General features: G+C 39.7%; 1 protein-coding gene across 3 annotated transcripts in view; it reads left to right on the plus strand.

The window, feature by feature from the left end:
• The window catches only part of lrp8 (low density lipoprotein receptor-related protein 8, apolipoprotein e receptor), a 215,359-nt gene extending 202,590 nt beyond the window's left edge, over positions 1 to 12,769 (plus strand). The window contains exons 17-19 of one of the 3 annotated variants that reach the window (XM_088077529.1): positions 2,607 to 2,675; positions 5,991 to 6,181; positions 8,094 to 12,769. In XM_088077529.1, coding sequence (XP_087933655.1) covers positions 2,607 to 2,675; positions 5,991 to 6,181; positions 8,094 to 8,132 — 299 coding nt within the window. In that variant the 3' untranslated portion in view covers positions 8,133 to 12,769. Of the gene's footprint in view, positions 1 to 2,606; positions 2,676 to 5,990 lie in introns of all 3 variants that reach the window. The other 2 variants (XM_088077527.1, XM_088077528.1) reach the window with 2 other exon arrangements.
• The last annotated feature ends 10,590 nt before the right edge of the window (positions 12,770 to 23,359 follow it).

Consider the following 23,359-nt stretch of genomic DNA (forward strand, 5'->3'; position numbering starts at 1 on the left):
GTTAGTGTGAGAGAGTAAGAGTAAAAGGAAGAGTTAGACACACAGGGAGGACAGGGAAATGAACGAGATAAAGAGCGAGGAGTAAAACTAAGGATTGTTAAATGAGAAGGTACAGTGAGAAGCAATAAAAAGGCCATAGAGGAAAAAGAATAAGCAGAGCACTAAAAGGAACATGACAGTCCAGCACTCGAACAGGGAGGATGGGACGAAGATGACACACTGTTGGGAGTGAAAACAGCATTTACAGGGATGAGAAAAGATGGGATGGAAAACAGGCAAGAGAGAAAGTGATTTTCTGGGAATTAAAGAGAGTGGTTGCTAGTAGCTTCACTTTTGGGGGCCTGGGTTTTTCCAGAGTTACTAAGAAGCAAGAACATGTTTCCTCTAGTCTCTGAAGTTGTCAGCCTCCTCGCCACACCACAAGTGCTCCAGATGAGAGGTGGAGCAGACACGGATGGGAAAATGGGGCATGAACAAGACGCATCTCCAAACCCACGGGCCATGTGTTATCATTTTCAACTCAGTGCACACTGTCAAGTGTGCCGGCATCAGCTGTTACACATGTGCGGCACTGCAGCGGGCATGGTGGAGGGAGGAAGAACCAGAAGTTTCAAGAATAAAAGATAAACCACAGCTGGTACACAAGGCTCACATGCATGTATGCTCTTACAAATTTGAACTTTTACTCATGATGTCAGTAATTATTCATCAATCTCTCAGCCACATTGGGCAAGACTAGAACATGCTGCCTTGCACTTAAAAGGATAGCTTCTCTTTTTTTTTTTTTAGGTCAGTCAGGTTTCCATATGAAGACTGAATTAGGTTTTGCTTGGTTTTCATTAGGGTTGGGAATCACATAACATATATTGCTGTGCATTGCAATATATATTACTCTTTTTAAACTGTTTTAAACTGCAAACTATGTCTCAAATGGAAAACTTTGTCAACATCTGTTTTAAGGCAAGTTTTCAGTCTGTTCATCTCATTTTAGTCATTTTTATTAAAGCAAATTGTGGCTATTAGCCTGCAAAAAGCAATCGATTCAATTATTCTAGTTGAATATTACAAAAGTTTTAATTGTATTTATGATACTTATTATTTATACAATAGAAAATTAAATCTTGATGCCCATGTATTGATACAATATTGCTACATCTTCATCTCCTCTTTTCATGGCTGACTCTATTCACAAAAACAGTCATTTACCTCGCTGAACATGAGACCTGCTTTACTATTTCTGCCTCAATAACTTTGTGTTATTGTGTGAATAGTGATTTAAAGAGTTACTTTGGATTCCCTTATTAATTTTCTGCAAAAATATATGTCATTGTGGTATGACTAACAGTGTGTGGAGTTAATATTTTGATACTTATATGGTGACTTTAATATAATCTACTGTATAAACTGTAGGTAACCTACACATTATGGGAGGGTTATATTGAAAATATTATAGTGATATAAATAGGAACATTTTCATCCAAGCAAACAGCAAATTCCTTTTGAACTTAAAATCCCTCCAGCAATAATAGTCTTAATGAAATTGAGCCTTTTTTTTTCTTTTTTCCCCCCTTTTTCTCACTTTCTCCCTCTCTCTCTCTCTCTCTCTCTCTCTCTCTGCCTTCACTTTCCGGGATTGCTTCTTTCATAACTGCTGCTTTAATAAGATTCTATTAATCCGCCTTTTAGAGTCTTAGGACCCATTGGACGTCACTCATACTTTGAGAAAAGCCAAATTCATACTTGTGCTGACTCAGGGCCCAGATACTTTAAGTTGCGTCACCTGCTGTGCCTCTTTAAGTTACAGTATGTCTTTGTCTGTGTGCGTACGTGCTTGTGTGCGCGCATTTATCTAAAAGCAGTTTATCCTCAGTATGATTGCATATATGAAAGAAAATATGTCCTTATTGTATTTTTCATCCATCACCTTCCATCTTCCATCTTTTTCCATGCATCCAACCACACTGTCTTTCTAGAATGAGCCAATCAGTATGCGGGGCCAGGGCTGTGATCGCCTCTGTTAATCTTCCTCACTAGACTTCATTATAGCCATCTGATCACACTTTGGCTAATGGCTAGCCTGCTGCTAATAGGAGGGTGGGGAGCAGGATTAATGTCACACTGCACGCTGACCTGTTGGGGTGAGAGTTGAAGGGGAGTGGGGATACAAAGCATGTCTAGAATAAATGTTACATTATGGCACAATATGTAGACAAAAAAAGAGACTTGCAACACAAAGTCGTGCATTTGAATTCACTCTCAAGGTCAGCTGGACTGTTTACCATGTTTCAACCTTTCACCGAAAGATGTATTACCTCCCTAAATCAACATTTGTTTTTGAATTTTATTGGTGCAAATTCTGATACATTACTTCCTGCATTTATATGGCACCCTGGTATGATTCATCTGCATTTCATTTACACATGCACACAAAGTCAGAAGTCCAAAGTAAAATCAGATGGATTCTCTGCCCTTATTTTATGCAAATATATATTTTTCCAGCAAGATGCTTCATACTTGTGTCTCTCTAGCAAGGCCTTTGGGGAGGGTGTTGTGGTGGAATGAAACTTTTTGCTTAGTTTTATTTCTCTCTTTCTTCTTCATCTCAGCTGCGAGTGATCACTACCTCATAGGTAACAACATCACAGTAGCTGTTCTGGGGATAGTCATTCCTATCGGTGAGTACTCTTGACTTTCTCACTGTGTTGCCTCCGCTTTCTGCCCGCCTGCTTTTCCCTCCTCGCTTCTCCGTCTCTGCCTGTCGCTCAAAGTCCTGCATGCTGTGTGTGGATGTTGTGTTTTACAATATGTATGTATGTGTACTTGCATGTGTGTGTGCTTCTTTTGAGAGTTTTTGCTCCCACCTGGCTGATTAAAAAGGAGTATTATTTTAGATTTAACAGGAACAGTTGTGTGGCTTTTGAACATGTGGACCCTATGCCGGCCTCAGTAAATGTCTGAGCACAAAATAATAGTTTAGTAATTGAGAAAATGTACTGAGCTGTGGTATTATCCAACAATGGCTTCCTGGCCTACGGCTAGAAAAAGCCATTACGGGCCAGTGAGCTCGTCAGCCGGCGATGGCGAAGCCTTTGTAATGTGCACATTATGTCATTATTAATGAGATTTGGAGCAAATGGGAAATTCAGTTCATGTTTTGTCATCACATTTGACCAGCTGTTATAACATTAAGCTCGTGTTCTCTGCTCTGATCGTACAGTAAGCTCACACTGCAATCAATCCACAGCTCTGACCTATTTTTTTTGACCCAGTGGACTCAGAGTGTGTTACACAGATGCTGGAATCAGATTTTGAATACGGGGGAAAGGGGCTTAACAAGATAAGATTGTGTTTTTGGCTTGGGGCAGTGGAAAATTTTGACCTGAGAGATGACATTATCGTCTGTATAGGGTTGAAGGCCACCATACTACGCAATACAGATAAAATAGAAAAAGAATGCAATTTTTTACAATCCAACCACCTCAGTAAGTTTATCTATTCTATTAGCTTTAATTAAAATGAAAATCCCTAATTTTATGGAAATATTTAAGATTTTCATGCATAACTTAGCTGAGAAATCAGCTGAATGTGCAAATGACCGTATAGCGGCAGCATATGTCACTAATTGAGATCTCTTTCATCCCTAATATTGAATACTTTGATAAATTATGGGGGCTCTATAACATCATAAAGCATTTTTTTTCCCCTTTTCATTCCCAACGATTGTGATATCAGCTCATTAAAACAGCCCCCGAGACTGTTAACCCTTTTTAGCTCCATCCCTAATTCTGTCCTTCTGCCATTCATTGCTGCCATAAATCCCCCCATTCTGCATTTTTTGGCAGCTTTGAAACGTTAATTATTGTTGAAGGTCCACAAGGGGCCAGATTTCTGCACCCCAGCTCTCCGCTCATATCCGTTAACGCACCACACCCACCCGCAGCTCCACAAGGGGAAACAGCCCAACAATGATTATCGGTATTTAGCCAAAGTCAGGCTGTTATGTCGCTCTCTAATTGGAGTGAAAATTTTCTAAATGAGACAAAAGCTGATGGTTTTTTTTAAACCAGTGAGCATTTAGAAAAGAACAAAGGAGGATCTGGGGTTTCCAGCCCAGTCGCACAGGGATCTCAAGCGCCTATCCAACAAAAGAGCAATTAGATGGGGCCTCCACAGGGGATGCAGACACATCTATGGACGTGGGCATACACACACGAAAACACACCCCCACACACACTTGTTTTATCACTCCTCATTGACACACCTCTGGTTTGGCTGTAGGTCTCTTCACACACATAGACTCACACATGCATTACGCACACACTCAGGTCCTAAAGGGCAGCTACGCAGTCATGCTGATATGGTAATGAGAGACGAGAGACAGAGCTTATCTCAAATCCTCCACTCACCCTTTTCTCTCTCTCTCCTTCCTTCTTCTTCTCCCCTGTCCTTTCTCCTCTCTTAACCTCCTCCAAAAACAATAGAGTCAGGCAGTCTGCAGTTTGTGCTTAATTTTATTTGCCCAGGCTAGTGCAAAATTGTAAATCATAGCCCAAATGTAACATGAGAATAATGCGTTTGATAATGTGTGCAACCTCGCAGGGCTTTTATAGAAAATAAATAAATAATAAAAATAATAACCCAAACCCTAAACACTGCCTTCTGGGCCTGAATGCAAGATTTAAAGTTTCCATGTGGTTCAGCCTTTGTGTATGCATGTATCTGTGTGTGTCTGTTGTGGATATGGGGTAGAAAATATGTGTGTGATGGTGCATGCAGGCATTCATTGTTGCAATTGTGCATGTGCATTTATGATTTTGTGTGTTTTTGATCATTCTGTAAGACTGAGACTTAGAAGGAAATGTAATAGAATGTGTATATATACAGTATGAGGGCTCATTATTTTCAGATTAAGTTCTTTTTTACCAGTTCCACTACAAAAATACATCAACATTTGAAAAGCTTTTGGATGTACAGGATTTCCTAAAGGAAATGTTGTAACGGAGCTACACCTATTGACTATATGGATTGATTTTTTTGCATAAAAATAATACATCTGCTCCTCCCTGAAGGTTGATATTTTGTTCCAAACACAACTTTAATACCTCCATGTCGGCAATAGCCGTGGCAGCAGGCATTGTGTTTTTGGGCTGTCCGTCCCATTCTCACATAACTTAAGAAAACTGTGGGAGATTTTCTTCTTCTTCAAATTTGGCACAGACATCCACTTGGACTCACATATATATATATATATATATATATATATATATATATATATATATATATATATATATATATATATATATATATATATATATATATATATATATATATATATATATATATATATATATATATATATATATATATATATATATATATATATATATATATATATATATATATATATATATACATACATATAGCAGAGGTGGTCTTTGTTTTTGGTGGGGTGGCTGACCTCCAATGAAAAACACTATCTGAAATCCTGATAGAATGCCCTCATGCATCAAAACTTGCTTTCCTCTGCAAGAAGACGCTGATCACTACAGTTAAGCTGCAGTAAATGAAGTCCTCTTAGGGTGACGACTGTTGAACATATTCTCTTCATATTAGAGAGTAAAGAGAACAACAAACAAACTGGTTAAGTACATTCAGAGCTTTAAGATCATTTTAAACAACATGATCAGAACAAAAGTGTTCTTGTCGCAAATGATATCCTTACATCCTTGTAGTCCTGTTATGCTAACAGCATCTGGGAGTTCACCACTTCCTTCTCTTCATTTAGTTCCTTTAAAAACCTTTCGTACCGTTATGCATTCAATTATATACCATTTTGAAAAATAAAGACAAAATAATGAGCCCTCAGTACATGAAGGAAAGTGTGCGAGGCGTGTTTGTGTGTGAGTGCTTAAAGCGCCGCTCTGTGTCCCCTGGGCTGTGTTAACGCTCCCGCCGTGTGTTGTTGTTGTGTGTGTGTTAAACACATGCAGTCCCTATCCTTGCCACAGTGGTCATTGGATTACTCTGCACCGGTGGCTACCTGGTTTGGCGCAACTGGCGGCGCAAGAACACCAAGAGCATGAACTTCGACAACCCTGTGTACCGCAAAACCACAGAGGACGACGACGACGAAATCCACATCGGGCGACACAGCGAGTCCATCGGCCACGTGTACCCAGCAGTGAGTGGTAGCCACAGTCAGCCCTTCATAGCGCTTCCTCTGGGGGGCGGTGTCACAGACAGCAACTCTCACTGGTACTCAGGGGCACCGATGCTCTCCAGCGGCAAATGAGAGATGCTGAGGAGGAAAGGAGGGAATATTTGGGATATGGGAGGATGGGCAGGAATTTTTGAAAAGCCCGTTTGTTGTACATGTAGGCCTGGTGGAAAGAAAGAACAGGCTTGCACATGCCCAAATTCTCACACATCATTTTTGCTGTAATCACTGAAAATACACACAGATAAGCCCTCCACGAGTGCATCACATTTATGTCACCTTCATGACCATAATCATACAGCACACGTTTATCACCATCGCATCCTTGTCGCCAACCTGCCATCTCTTCTCTGTGTACATTGTGTTCGTTTTTCTGGTGATTGAAGTGTTTGATCTGTTCCTGGGCGACATATGTTTCTTACAAGGCCCCCGTTTCCTCCTTATGCACAGACACATATCATCTTTGTTTACAGAAGCAGCTGATGCAAAAGTTTTCAACTCGACTATGGAAAATGTGCCACCAGGTAGCATCCTTGTCAGGGAGGAATGTTGTGGATGTTATGTTTGCTGCTAGAAATGACAACAAAGGATCATCCAAACATTAAAAGGGCACCGGGGCTTAAATAATTACTGCTGTCTTGAAGGCAGCTAGTTTATATAAAGCAGAGATGCATGATGGGCATCCTCCATGGTGGCCTCGATTTCTTTGGAGAACAAAAATGATTTTGAGATGCCTTTGACGGGAAAGAGCTTTATAGTCAGACATTTGACTGAAAAGACTGCAGAGCATTCTGCATTCTGCAAATAAATTGGATTTTTGGAGTGGACCATAACATCATGACATTGCTCTTATGTTGTTTTTACTTTACAGTGCAAATAAGACATGGAGGATAAAAAGGAGAGCACAAACCAGAAACAAGGACAGTCCAAAAGAATTTATCAACTTATTCTGCCTCGAGTGCAGAAACAGTGATTCTCCACATTTCAGTTGCACAACAGTTGCAGACTGTTGATTTCCCATTGATGCAATTTTGAGAATCACTTATTCCCAAAACAACGCCAGCTGTTATTTGCACATTCTGCACTTAAACGTATAGGACACTTCTGACATTTATTGAATATATTCGTCGTTTTTGGTATCGGAAAACTGAGCGCGGAAGGACAGCCAAAAAGGATTATGGAGGGGTGGGAGTCTAGCGCTTTGATCGGTTGGCATGGTAACACAGATTTCTTTGTGTTGCTCTGGAGAGAAAGGAGGCAAAGAATTCTGGGTATCATTGGCACGATGACAGGCTGGAGACGCACACTCACATACACACACACACACACACACACAGGAAACAGGTGCACGACTGAGTCATATTAAGATTCAAGGTCGAATTAACAACCGCCCTCAGTGGCGGGCTGCAGAGTTGCTCTCTTCTATCCTGGTTTTATTTTTTACATCTGCAAAAATCTCTTTTATTGTCTTTTTAATTCTGTCTTCTTCCTCTCCTGTCCTCTTTTTTCCTTTCCTCTCTCTTTCTTTCCCTTTTGTGGCAACTCAGACAACCAGAGAAATCAGGTTGGCATTATGTGGGCCAGACATTTTCAGCCGTAGGCAAGCATCCTGCATTCCTCGTATAGGAGCAGCCAGAGAAGGAGGGAATGAACTGCGGGGGGGTAGGAAAGAGGAGAAGGGGAAGGTCAGGAGGGAGAAGTAAGGAAGGAGCAGGAGAATGGATTCTATATGAATATCTCTTCTGGGTGCTCTCTCTCTTTTTCTCCTGATTTTTTCATTCTCTGTCCATCTCTTGTTGTGTATCTCACTTCTCTCTCTCTCTCTCTCCGTCACCAGCCTACTTGTGGTAACAGTCTTTTTATCTGCTGTTTGCAGCGCGTGGCACTCAGTCTGGAGGATGATGGCTATCCCTGAGGAAGGGGGGAGGTAGATGCAGCCTGAACCCCCCCCTCCCAAAATCCCATCCTGGCCCCTCCTCTCACCACAGCCTCTACACCACTACAATGAGGCCAGTACAACGCAGAGGAGAAAGAGAAGGAGTCCTCATTTTGCCTCCCCCACTTTTTGCGGAGCAGGGGATGACATGTACATCTTGTAAAATCCCCCACTTTCTCCACTGGAGTAACATTACTACCACTACTACTTCCCTTAGTGCTAGTTCATTAGTAGCCTCTGCTCCACTCTGCTCCTCTCTCTCTGCCTCTTGTTAGCTGTAGTGGTGTGTTAAAATGCTGCTTTGATGATTTTGTTCAAACTAACCTCATTTGGCCGTCTCAGTGCACATTGTACATAGAAGGCTGCTGTCTGGCCACCGTACAGTGGGAAAAGCCAGCATGTTTTTAATTCCTCATTTTATTTATTTGTGTTGTAAATATGTAATCTCTCAGTGCACAGTCAGATCGTTTCAAGTTTGCAAGGACATACAGTAGTAGGCAAGGACGTGATTTTTCTTCATAGCTCCCTTTGCATCTTCAGTTGACATAACAGATTTTAAAACAGGGCGATGTCATCTTTTTTCACAACGTTCGCCCCTTGACATACTGTATGTAGGCAGGCAGAGCTAAATATAGCCAAGGGGAATGGAGACAGAGAAAAAAATGATGGGGTTGTCTGCATGTTTGGAGGTTATTTCGGGGTGAAAGAGTTAGAAAGGGTGCTTTTTTTTACAAAAAAAAAAGGGGGGGGGGATTTGTGCCACCAGAGGGTAGTGCCTCAGGGCAAAAGGCAGCAGGGCAGAAAGGCAAAGGATTATGGGTAATCCTCTCTCCTGGTATCAGAGGTATGCGCACAGTCGATAATGAACTTGGGATTGTTTGTTCATTCGCTGTGGGTGTTAGGACTCACACCTGTTTCTGACTTTTTGTTTGTGTTTGTGACTGCCATCGTCAATATATCAGAGGTAAAGCTTAATTTCTAGAAGGTAGAGTGTCACAAAGCATCTTTGTGTGACTGGTTTGAAATATAAAACTGGTGCTTTGAGGTACTGAGTTCTGTGATTTTCAACCTTTACAATGGAGCATAGATACACAAAAAATATGATTTATTTTGCATTTTTATTTCAGAAATTCAAAATACAATATATTTATCATGTTATCTGGATCTGTGTACATTTAACTGTGTAGTTGCACATGCTGTCTGTAGAAATGAAGTCTCAGAAAATGAAGCATGAGGAAAAAAAATAGCTCTCAGTTTTTTTGTTTGATTGCTGCAGTATAAAAACAAAGATCCATTTGAAACCTAATTTAAGGTTTATGAAATAGAAAATATGGGAAGAAATTGTCAAATATGCTGTACAGTCCCTTAACATATCTTGACACAGAATATGGGAGAGGAACATGTAAAGAGGTGTGTATTTTCTTTCACTGATTAAAGGCAAAGTATGCAGGATTTTCCTTAAAGAAAAAGAATATATCGACAAACACAAGAAATCACTCTGTGTGTGGCACCATTTTTATCTTCAGAGAACCTTTCCTCTGCCTGTATTTTCTTATTTTCATCTTGTTTTGGTTTGTTCAGGATGTTTCCATGTGTCAACCTTTGTGTAGCGGTTTGTAGCCCCCAGCCAATAGCAGCGAAGGTTTGGGACTCTATATAAACAGACTATAAAAATGTAGCGACCAGCTGTCTCTCTTTTCTGCTCTGTGGATGCGATCTGCAGGTCTGTGTTTGTTCGATCGAGACCAAGGTTGAGCCACAGACACAAGCTTTAGCTGAATTCACACAAGTCCTGAAATACAGCACCTCACTGCAAGTTGTGCAGAGGTGAACATGTGTTCATTTGTGCTTTAGATCGAAACGATCAGAAAATTACGTTGTAATTCTCTGATTCACCACTTCATTCTCAATAACGTTGCTCCCTCTCTTTACTCTCAAGCTCACTTGACTCGGGTTACTCCTTGAAAGTCGAAGATTTTAATCATCAGTCGGAGACATCTCAGTCGAATGAGATTGCTTCAAGTCAAGCAGTCGTTTTTAGTGTTTTTTGCTAGTCGGTGTGCTGTACTGTGTACTGTAATAATTTGGTCCCCAGATTTTGCAGTGGATTGAGTGCTCTTGAGTTTCACGCTACTCTTTGGTACAGGGAGCTGCAGACACGCAGGCAGAGGAAGAGAGGGGAAACACCTTCTGCTTGGTAGTGATGAATTTACAGCTCACAGAAACTTGATACTACATAGTCTCTGGCTTTTGTTTAGTATCTAGCGTCAGCAAAAATGTTCAAATTTTCAAAAAAATGAAAATACAATGAATAATAGTACTGAATGACCAAATCTTATTCAACTGGAATAATTCTGAGTCGTGTACAGACTTACATTGACCACCGTTGGCCACGTTTGAATGCTTACAAACTGTAAGTGACAAATCCTGCATAGTAAGCCTTTAATTGATCTACTGACACAAATTTTATTGGCAAAACACAACTGAAAGTATGCTTTTTTGCATTACTTTTGGGTAACTCTTATGGGTAATGCTCCCAAAACATCACTTTTCCTTTGATTTGACATAACATGGTTTCATAACTTCACATCAATCCCTGTGTTCCAGCAGTTTCACAGCTCTGCTTTTGGTTTTTCTTGGCATCATAACTTCTCCATTTCTCATCCCTCCCTTTTTTAACAACGTGGCTGTGTTTTTTCTGGATGAGAGGCTGTCGAAAAAGAGCCCATATTTGGAAGGAATCACTTTCCGCTGTCACTGACTGTTCAGCGTGGTTGTTAGCGTCCCTGTTTTGTATGAGCAGATGAGTAATACGTCGAGGCTGACTGAGCCGAACACTGATTTGATTTGAAAGCTGGATAGAGAGGAAGCATGTAAACCAGCGTAAGGAGCTGATCTTCCATTGGCTTGCCACAGACATGCTTCCAGCCCATCAAATCAGATGGAAATCATGCTCAGTGACTATTGCAATAATTGCACATAATGTGTTGTAGTTGTGAATTACCAGAGGCCGTTATGACAAGTTAATATGATCACTGTTACAAGTCGTTATAGCTACCATTTGGTCTCAAGACAGGGGCATCTCAAAGGACACACTCATTATGCATTATATAAGGTATACATTGTACAAATTATAACTACATCACTGGTCTTCCATTTTTTAACAAATTTGAACAATGCTGCATCACAGTTGAGCTGCTTCTGTCTGTCACACTGTCTTTTTTGAAGCAAAAACAAGCGTAGAATGCAAACATTAAAAGTCTTCCAACGTCGGCTCAGAATAGACGCAGCATATGTATTCATCTTACACTATACAGACAGTATGTGCATACAGGCAAACAGTTGATTAATGGTAGTTATTATTCATAGTTCTCACTGTTTCCTGGAAGTGTTTGCTCAGTGTGGATGCTCGGGTAACCACAGGGGAGGAAGACAGAAACAGACAAAGGTAGGCAGGAAATGACTGCCAGGATTCAGACTTAACCACAAGCGAATGGGTTTGTGCTCGGAAGATGAATAGTGGGCCATTTATTTTGCCGGATTTCTGCTGATGTTATGTAGCAGTATTCTGACAGTCATTCCCACTCACCTCCCTCAGAAGGATGGCACTCTCAGTTTATGATGCACCGTGGGGGATTTGTATGTTCTGTATGTGACAAGTGGCATGCTAGACAGGTAAATTATAGTCCTCTCCGGCACTGCACTCCCCTGTGTCTATCTAATGAAGGAGGATTGAGCACAAGGGAGAGGCTGTCTCCCTTCATCTTAACCTTGCACAGATAAAAAATAAAATGCATTACATGGTGGGGAAGACTGTGACTCAGCTCAGTGTGATCCCAGACTGGTTTGGTAGCTTGCTTCTGTGTTTGTTTTTTGGGGGCAGAAAATAGCAGTGACATGTAGAGAACCGTTTAAATAGGTACAGCTGCATTTTTTGTATATTTTATGGTCATTTTTATGATTTTGATTTTCCATTTTTACTTCCTAAAGTAAAGTTGAAGATGATGTAAGATTCCAAGAAAGATGAAACAGGTCAGATGTGAATTTTAGATTAAATAAATCACAAACCGCCTGCTAAATTGAACCCTGGGCTCAGCCAGCTCTGCACTCCACATACTTTCCCTTCATGTCCATGTTTGCTGCAGGTCTAATGGAGTTCCATACGGGGAACGTTGCAGTTAGGAGAATAAATTGCTTATTTATTGAGGTGACTGAGCGTGGCATTGTAGAAAAGTTATTATAGCTACAGTGTGAAGACAGATTGGCTGGTTCACATTGTTGGCCACCTTGGGAGCAGCCGTCTCCACTGAAGGACACTGAGAAAGTTCAGAAAGGGACTCTTGTCATTCATCATATAGCAGGTAGTAATTATACTGTTAATAGAGGATATGCTTTGACAGTTTGCTGTCTAGACATTCTTGATTCATATTTTTCATAATTTAGCGGCTAATCATGACCTGATGGAAACATGACCATAGTTGTAATATCAGTCAGCTCCAAAAGAACAGGATCAATTTTGGTGTTCTGCCTCTTGTTGAAAAGAGCTGTGTATTGGCAAGAACCTGACTGTACGATACATATCACAATACAGGGCTACAGTTTAGTTTAGTGCGATACTCCAAGCAAGGCAATATATAACATTGTGATTTAAATCTAATATAAGCAGCGAGCGATGTGCCCTGTAAAACTTTATGCCTGTTTTATAGGCCTGTTTTCTTTGTGTTTGCGCTAGCAATTTGTTATGCTGGAATGGAAGAAAAAAATGACTGAGTTAGGTTTAAAACATTTCTTTTACTTCTTAAAAATAGTTAATTTTGTGACTTCCTGTTTGAGTAATTGATTGCTGTTGCTATGACAACTCTGCAGATATTTCTCAGTAATTTGTGTTGTAAGTTATGTTAGTCTTAACTAGCTAACACATTCCTCCTCCTCCTCCTTCCTTTTAATGGTTAAATCCCACTAATGAATCACTAGTTTGAAACTACAGTAGCTGTTTCTATGGACTTCAGAAGGTCTTCACACAAACTTAATGATGGATGTACAAACAGCTGGTGCAACACAAGCTTGGTTCTTCATTTAAACCGATGACTGTATATAAAGATGGATGATATGGCAGCTCCTGAAAAGTGAAGCTGCAGTAAAGGCCATGAACCCTGCCACAAATTTGTAAATCCTAGGATAGCTCTACTCTCCCTAATACTGGTTGTCTTTGTTGGTTGGATTGGTTAGGTTTAGGCAAGAGGAGTGGGACTGGTTAGGAAGGAATGTCCAGATAAGCCAGTCAGAGGCAGAGTAAGACAGGCCATTCCTTTGCTATCCTAGGAAACCCATATTTGCTGCTCCTTCCATGTTAGTGGATAGGACATGGGCCAAACTAAAAACTCCTGATGATAGTTTCTGTCGTTTTAGGAAGTTCTTATCATGCTGATGTTTGTTCGAGTGTTCTTTTTTAGGATTGGTTACCTGATGCTATAAAAAATGGCTATGACGTCAACATTGTCAGTCTTGTGTGTTAGTCGGTGTACTCTACTTCCCGATCGCTAGTACCCAGACTCTGGCTCCAAATAATGAAATCGGCAGCATCTGTGTCTGGAATATTTTGTCTTATTATTTGTACAGTGGGAGGAAGTGAAGACATGTTGTCCATCTTTATGCACAGTCTATGATCGCGACATACACTTTTGCGTAGGGTACATACACACCTGCTCAGTAAAAATTTCTATGTTGTGTAGGTCTATTCATCTATAGATTTGAATCATAAATTCATTAAGTATTGGGATATTCCTAACAAATCCTAATGCAAAGTTGGCAGGTTACTGTCACAACTTAATGATGTCAAAACATCCATGAAAAGGTTGTGTCTGGTTTATTTTATTGGAACAATATTACATCATTGGCTCATCATAGCAAATACTAACAGCTGTGATAACCCATAATCCAATATAACTGTACGCTGTAATTACAGTGCTTCTGATTTGTGCTCTCTGTTTTTAACTGTCCCGTCGCATGTCCTTCTCTTCCTCACTTCGCTCTTCTAATTGGTTGCTTCCCGTCTTTTCTGAGCAGAGAATCTGACCCATGCTGCTTTTAACCAAGATCCACTTGACTGCTTTCTAACATCACTCACATCTCTCCACCACTTCATTTCCTCATGTATCAAAAGTAATGCCAGCTGTGAGGCCTCAAGTTTTTTCGTGGTTGTTGAGTTTTAATCTAGAGAGCAAAGCCTCTTGTCCTCCCATCTTCATCTTTGCCATCAACATCTTTCCTTTGGCAAGGGCTATCAGTCTTTGGGTAGACAGACACGCACACACTGGAAGACAACACTGGAAGGAAATGACCTGGAATCCCCCAAATAACAAGGAAACCCCCAGAGCTTGACAAAAAACTTTTGATGTTGAACCAGCGAACAGGCGTAAAGCACGCTTACCCAGGATAAGCAGCCCCCCCCCAACCCCCAGCTACAATTTCGGACTGTGGAAAGAACCCTCACTGACTCTCCTTAACTTGCATTAGCTCTTGTTGACCCAGTGACTTTCCTTCAACTGGTTCCTCTTCTTATCATGTGTTTTATTAGTCTGTGAGTAGTAGTTGTTGCTCTCTCTCCTTGCCAAACCATTCTCAGTTTCATATTTGATCTTGATGTTTGATTACTTGAAGGGCATTGTTTGGTCGCCTACATTTTTCTACCAGTCAGTGTAAAATAAAAGTTGGGGGAGAAAACAGCAATGGGGAAGTTGCGGAACTAGGTGTGTAAATCTCTTAATGGGTTGGAATGATGATATAGACGGCCAACATTTTTGATAACAGTATTGTCACAGATTTTTTTCCTTCAACAGTGACTGAGGTGGGAGAAAATCACTGCAAATCTAAGAAACGTATTGGCTCCCATTTTTGCAAAACTGTCTACCTGTTATTTCCTCAAAATGTTGCTGATGTGTCATTGCCTGCAAGGAAATCTCAAAAACCATCCACGGCTCCGGCCATTTCACAGCCATACGACAGGCATTTTTTACGCTGTTTGTTGCACAAAACTTTTCAAGAAGCCTTCTGCACTGTGTAAAGAGATAACGTTGTTAGGAGGGGCAGAAATAAAAGGGGAGGGGGGGTGTTCAATGGTACAGTCCAATGGTTTTGAATCATGACTTGTAAATACGTTTTCATACAGCAAAAAACTTTTGATAATGTTTTAAATGTATCTGTAAAAAAGATGTACATAAACCTCTGGGGTAAAAAGGAGTGTAGACTATATATGAATTTATTTGTACACAAGAGCACTGGATTTATTTACTACTTGATTGTAACTAAAAATTAATAATCTGCCAAAGTGTTTTTATTTGACTTTTTCTCCTGTCTGTTCCATTTGTTTGTTGTTGTTGTTTATTTGCTTTTTAACAGCGTTGCAGATTTTTAGTGTTCATACTGTATTTAATTCTGTTGAATAGATTTTATTGTTGTGTGTTTTTAAAAAAAAAAGAGGGGTTATCATTTTAATTTATTGGTGCCTTGTTTTGTGCTCCTGTATACTTTTACTCTTTCTGTTTTTATGTGTTCTGTGTCTGCGGAAGGGCGGGGGCGGGGTTGACTGGCGGGTTGATGAGGGACGGGGTGGGTGGGAGTTAAAAACTTAGCAACTTCTGTACTTACATGGAATATCTGTACTGTATGCCAAAATGGTCTCACTCACGTTTCTATGAAATCAAGCTGTTGATAAATATCTCTATATATTGATATATTAAATTTATAAAAACTGTCCAACTTATTTGTCTCTCTGTCTTACATCTGGATTTTGCCTTGTTTTTAAGCAAGAAAATATGGAGTTTAAAGTAGCTCATCACACATTTGAGACATGTGTCGAGAGTATTAATACAGCATTTGTTTTGTGTTTCAATTTGTTATCATTAATCACATTTCAAAAGCGTTTTAATGACTTTAAGCTCAAGTAAATAATCTTTCTTGTAAGACTGTAAACCAAGGTAGCATCTACAAAATGCCAAACGTCTTAAAAAAAAGAAGTGTTTTGGTTAAACAAACTCTGGACTTTCAGCCAGGAGACCATTGTTTGTGTCCTGTGTTAAACTAAAAGTCAAATTAGTTATTTTGCAACAATGTCATGTGCTAGCATGTGTAGCTTACCATGCTACTGATGTATGTCATGTGGCATTACTTTAGCAACAAATGTACTTATCTTAAGCTTAAACCACTTTTTTTTCTAAACCTAGATATGTGCCTTTGTTACCTGAATCTAGCCTAAAAGACATTTTTCTCATAGGGTTTTACTAAATTAAGCATGAGTTGATGTAGCCAGGCTATTTTTAAAGCAAGTAGCCTAAAATATATATATTTGTATATCTTCTAGTAATATTAACATCCAACACAGAAAATACCAAACAAGAAATATGAACAATCCATGATGGCTTGTCAAATTAAACTGGTAAATTGTGGATGATGAGATTGTTTTGTGTGTTTTTGAGAGTCACTATGCCAAACTAATCCACTAAGAGGGCACACACCTGTCTTGTATTTAATATAATTGAGGATTAGTGAGTTTTAGCTTTGGAGCAAAAACAAGTCATTTGACACAAAGTTGGTGAACACTCATGAAAAATAGTATTAAAATGTTTTGTTTTGAGTGGTGTTTACCTAGGTCATAAGATGATAATGGTGAGCTCTTCAGCAGAGCACCTGATTCACTCAGAGGAAGCGCACATGTCTTGCTCTTTATACTAATAACCTTAATTCTGACACCAAAAATAAGTCATTTAAGATTTGAGTTAGTAGGGGCACATGCTTTTGTGCTCACGGAAGGTGCTTTGCTGAATGATTTCACAAGGACATACAGGTGATTCTGACATCTGTGTGTACAAGACAAATCTTTTGGTGTGTTTCTTTGATGATGGATAAAACAGTGACCGACACCCTGAGTGTCCACAGTACTCTCCAGAGAAAAAGACCAGAGAAAAGTAACAGTAGAAGGTGGAATTGTAGAATGGGCTGACAGTGTAACCATGGGAAAAATGTAGCAGGTGATGGGAGACGTGTGTAGTCTCTGGAGAATTGAGGGGACTGACAGTAAACGGGGGGGGGGGTTTGATGGATGAGTCGTCGGGGAGAGTTGGCTGAGGATATGGGCCCTCTTTGGCTTGCCCATTGTTCCAGAGTTGCTGTTGCTCTTCATTGAAGATTCAGCCCAGCGCCCTGAACTGTCATCTCCAGGGGCATCACAAAAGTTAAAGGTTTCATTGAATATTCATGATAACTGAGTCGTGGTGGGTTATGGTGTTATGGGCTATACTCATGAGTCTGAGCAGACTATGGCAAATTTAGGCTATTCCATCTAATTTTGGGTCTTTCTCTTATTGTTGCAATAATTGTGTTTTGAGCGGTTTTCAGGAGCCATTTCCCCATTTTTTGATTTAGAAATTATAGAAATTCTAAAGTGAAGAGTCATTAAATTAGTTCTTAGGGCAGATAAACCACCTGACTATAGAAACAGAGTCCATAGAGAAGCCATTCATAGCTAAGAAAGCCCTGCAACACTAGAGACAGTTAATAATGGCCTCTCTATGGACTCTATTTCTATGTTCAAGCTGACTGATTGCCTTTGGAACTGATTTGAAACACTTGACTTTGGCACTATTTATGTCAGTGAGACGATGGTTGCCTGTTATTCTGCAGAAGACAACATGCTGAAAACACTGTTCTAAAATTAAACTGTCAGCTGGCACCTTAATAGTTCTTCCTTTAAATAAAAATGTGTCCCTAATTTTTAAAAAAAGGCATTAAAAAGCTGTCACAGCACTGAACAAGGGGTTTGCTGTGGATTTTTTCACTGTTGCGCATGATTTTGCAGAGACTGGTATTATCTCAATTTTCAGGGATGCCTTCCTATCTCAACTAGTCCTTTTTTGCTGGTTCCTATTTCTGAAACGGTAAGAAAAAGGAAGACATCTACAACAATCCACTTTCACAGGACTGTGGTGGATTGTTGTAGATGTCTTCCTTTTTCCTTTTTTTTAGCCATGCTCATCAACCTCTCCCTCCAACTATTTTCCTCTCCTCTGCTAAATGGAGCTAATGTCGGACTCTATTAGTTAACATTTGGATTTCATGGGGCATCCAGGTGGCTAAGTGCAGAAAATCTTCACTCTCCACCTGTCACTTAAAAATGAATAAAATATTATGGGAGTCTGGCATGACAACTCTACTTATAGAAAATTATTATGGTGCAGCACAGCTGACCCCGGTGCGCTCATCTCCTCCTCTTTCGGTGAGCATTTCAATTTGTTCTTTAGAGTATGAAAGGTTTCATGTCTTTGCAATGGGTTGAAAAACAATTATTTTAATCTGATGTATAGTGACAATGCTTGTGATTTATCAATTAAATTGGAAATTAAGTTTTTTGCTTTAGCTCATCATCAAGTAAATGTTGACTGTACAATATAAAGGCTGTAGAATAAAGCAGGCTGGTCTCATTCATTGTTTATACTTCTGCGCACAAAATATAATGCATTATTATTCTTATTTAACCCAAATAATCGGGAGACAGAGGGTTATGTGCATGTGACCTATGGTACATCAGGTGACATGGTATAAAGACCAACAAAGTCCATGAACAGATGAGTCCAAGGATGAATGGGTCAAACAAACACAGGACTTCGACCCAGCAGACTGGTGTTCATGTCCTTTGTGACACAGAGCGTCAACTTTGAGTATTTAAAGTTACGTATGTGCATATTGTCACAGCACTTAACATGAAAATGCCCAACAGTGATTCTTTCTATAAACCTAATCTAACCACTACGTGCGTTAACTCCAAAGACATCAAAAGAACCATTGTATGAAGATACGAGCAGTAATAAAGCCATCAGCGTTTAAATTGAATGGCTTTGAGCAAACTGTTCACTAGTTCTATATCACCAGGTTTGATCTCCCATGAAAATGAAGGCTCAATTTATGGCACTAAGAAAGTATGTCATCAATTACACAACATTACGTTAAAGCTTGGTCACTTAACAGCACAACTTGAAACCACCAACTTATCATCGTCATCTGTCGTCAGTATGCCGAATCAAATCGACCTTGGCATCAGACATCGTCCTGACATTGAATTCTGGTCATCAACGTCGCAACATAAGTTAAGTTAATATCAACTTTACTCTCAAACTTTTTTTTACTGCCTGCACCAACAAGACACAAGGTTAGCCACTAGCAGGTGAACATAGTGGAGCATTTAGCAGCTGAAGAGCTGCTTCCCTCAGGAGCTGGAGACATAAACAGAGCTGAAAGGAGAGCAAATATTTGATTCACACATTCGTCATTTATCCAGAAACATGCCTTAAAAAGAATGCTAATATTCCATGAGGTTTAACTTTGCAGCTGTTTAATAGAACAATTGATTTAACATATTTTCCATAAATTCTCTATGCTGCTTTTGTTTTGTGTTATTCACCTGGAATTGTTTCAACCCCAACCATGATTTCATTTTTTATTTTGTGTAATACTTTGTAGATCAATTCAATGTAGACTACACTGAAAGAGCACTTACAAATCGGGTGTGCGCAATGTGTAAATGACATCTGAATAGGCCTATACTTAATCCTTTGTAAACAAAGTAATACTTGCATTGAATTAGTATGGTATTAAGACACAGCTGCCTACACAGTCCTGTCATATACTGTCAGTTTCATGCTCTGCTGCCCCTGCTGACTGGAGGAACCAACTACATTAATGTTACTGCCATTAAAACTGTTAGTGCAGCAACACAATGAAACCCAAGCAGGCTGCCAATCTGCTTGGCCCCATCATCCAAGAAAGATTAATCCGACATTGTGTTCTCAGGGCACAGCACTTTCTGTAAAGCAAACTGACATAAAGCAGAGTCTATGCTTATGTTTGCTGTAGTAATTCCCTTTAAACATTCTTCATTATTCCTCCTCTTATTCCCCATTTTCATTACTTCTCCCTTTCTGTCATTACCTTCCTCCCTGCCTTTGTGTTGCCTCTGAGAGCTTTGCGGAGGAGATGCCGGTTTATGGCACTCCTGTGTGTGAACAATTTCACAGAATTAACAATTGAAGTGTTTCACAACCAGTGCAATAAAATGTGATGGTTAAAAGCAAATTAACACTCAGTCTCTCCCTCCACCTCCTTCAGTTCTTTCCATTTGCATCAGCTCTTTCTCTACATTTTATCCCTCCTACATTCTCCCTCTCACCTTCTGTCTCTCTCTTGGTCCATTTCATTTTACCTCTATCAGCACTTTTTGCTCCTCCCTTTGTAACACTTTCTCACTGTGGCACCCTTTTTTCTTGCAGTGATAAGATGTTTCGACTTTGTGAAAGGAGCCACATCGGTTAATTTGCCACATCTGGCCTCGTAAAGTTATTGCAATAAAGTCTCTTTCTGTTTAAAAATGCAGCGAACACTCGGCCACCCCTCTGCCTCTCTGCCTCCCTCCCTCCTCTGCCTCACGGATGACAGTTCCTATTATCTCCTGGATAATAAGTTGCACAGATTAGCCATGGGGGCAGACGGAGGAGCGGGGATATGGCACACTGTATGTGTGTTTGCTTGGTGTGTGCCTGTCTGTGTTTGTCATTGTGTATCTGCTCATGGATTTCTGTTAAGCTATGTGTGTGTGTGTGTGTGTGTGTGTGTGTGTGTGTGAGCTGGCTGCTAATGTTTGCCTGTCTATGTTTGTGTGTCTGTTTGTCTGCTTCTCTTTGTCTGCATTCATGGATTTCTGTCCAGCTGTGTGTGTCTGTCTGTCTGTCTGCATGCATGCCAGCATGTGTGTTTGTGTCTTAGTGTGTGTGTCTGTGTGTGTGTGCCTGCACTGGAACACACTAGAGGAGGAGCTGATGGGCTAAGTGCCATTACCAGATAATTACGGCTAAAAGTCTCCATGCTAACGAGGACGGCTCATCATGATGGTGCTGGCAGACAGGAAGGCCACAAAAAACATCTGCAATTCAGATTAGAGCACTTGTGTGTAAGTGTGTGTGTGTTCATTCTATATCGCCCTCCTGCTCTGTTCCCTCTTTCTCTATATATATGTGTTAAGTACTTGTATGATGAGGGGATTACTGTTATTCACATTTTGAATAAGAAGCCAGTGTCTCAGTGTGTGTTTGCATGTGTGCAGGTGAACATCACACAAAATTTGAGCGCTGTATATCAGTGTAATTGGCTGGCACCGGAGCCCAGTGTGAGTTGAGTTTGAGGGCATCCATACACCACGTAAAGTGGATGCCTGTAATGGGCTCACTCTTCACTCCCTGTGATGGGCTTATTTCCCGCCTAAATGGTGTCTGTGGCACAGCAACAGGGACATAAACGTGTAAGGTGCAATTACACAAAAACAACAAAACAAATATTTTACCCCTTTTGTGCTGCTGATGTTATTTTTGCATATGTATGTGAGAAATGAATTTAATTAAAATGTCTACCTGCTGGGACAGGTGAGGATGTTCAGACCCCAAAGTACCACAAATCTGATTTGCAACCCGCCTGTTAGGCCTTCATCTTTACAATCCCCTGGCATCCAAACGGTAGCTGATGAGGAGAGAATAACATCAATTTTACTCATTATGCTCTCCTCTGCAATCCTCAGAATACTAAGAGTGTGCAAAGGGAAATACCAGATTGCCTTGTGTGTTTCTGCGTTCACATGCCTCTGAGTGTACATGCACACCACTGTATATTGTGTGTATATAATTACTGCCGCCAAAACGACTCAAAAACAGCACTAACACATCATCCACTTCAGTTAAGAGCAAATCACTCTCCTCCTCTCAGTTTGTGATTAACGGCCATCTGTTTCCTGTAAAAAACCCCCCCAAAAAAACCCAACAAAAAACGAGTTTCCAGTATGTTTTAATCAATCAAATCATTCAAATAAAGTTTTTTAATCATTGTAAAAAAAAGAAAAAAATGTGTAGATAGTGTGTTTATGAAGAATAGTAATAACAACAAACTTAATATAACAAATAAAAACCCACAGACATCTTTTGATTTTCAAATTATCTTTGCATAGAGGAGCTGGTCCAGTTGGCTCAATGTGTTTTTTATACCGAGTGACTTACAATTGCATCTGGCATGTTCACATTTCTGTATGGATGATAAAGGAACATGAAAGAAACAGAATGTAAATGTTTACAACATTTTAATATTGCAGAAATTATTATATGAAACTGCACGCTCTATAGACTTGAATTTCTTCATTTGTGTGCCTTATAGCTTGATTTTTTTTTTTGCAATGTTGGTGAGTGAACCTTGGTTGATTTAAGTTTTCTTTTTCTCTCTAAATTCCCTTTCATAGCTACAAACTGACACTTAACCCTTTGAAGCTTGGATCGACATCACTTTTCTTGTGTTGCGTTAAGATGCCTTTCAAAAAAAGGCACCGATCATCTTAACAGGAAATTTCCTGCAAATTTCCTGAAAATTGTTAAAAAGGGAACGAGGGAAAATGTCTCGAATACTAAACTAAAATGATCACAGTTCTATATTGAAATTTATGTTACATTATTCTTATTATTTTAAGCACTTATTTTTCCAAATGATGTCCTTGTTTGTTTTTGTGTCTTACTTTTCTTTTTCTTTTTTTGTGTGTGCTAATTTTCTGGTGATTTTCTTGTTCTTTTTACTAATTTCTTGATAATTTTTGAGTAATTTCTTTTCAAGTTGCTTATTTTCTTTTTCCCATTATTTTTTAAAAGAAAACAAGCCAATTTATTCAAGTTTCAAAGGTTTAGAAGAGGACAATGCTTCTTTTTTCATTAGTAGAAAATTGACAGTCTTCTGTATCACAGCCCCACTTTTTTACTTTGACAGATATAATAGGTGTATTTTTACAGAAATATTTTATCTTGTGCAACTTTAAAATCTGACAAGCCGGTGACAGTCGACTGAACAAATCACAAGGCAGAATTGCAGCTCTAATTAATTTGATTTTTTTTTTTTTTTAAATCTGCCTAAACTAAGCCCTCAATATGCACAAGCAACTGCCAGAACAAAAGAAATACTTGAGAAAGAAGGATACAAAGTCTATTGATAGCAGGTGTTTCCATTCATACGTAGTCCCTTAGGAAATCAAGCTGTTAATGTGGCATAATGATCAAGGTTATCTAATGATAGGCACTCCTAATTGTCCATGCTGGCTACTGCAGCTGAAAGAACTTGATGCTTGAGATAGGACAGAT

The sequence above is a fragment of the Plectropomus leopardus genome, chromosome 5, assembly GCF_026936395.1.
Source record: "Plectropomus leopardus strain MGB_pleo_1.0 chromosome 5, ASM2693639v1, whole genome shotgun sequence".
Taxonomy (NCBI): Eukaryota; Metazoa; Chordata; class Actinopteri; order Perciformes; family Serranidae; genus Plectropomus; species Plectropomus leopardus.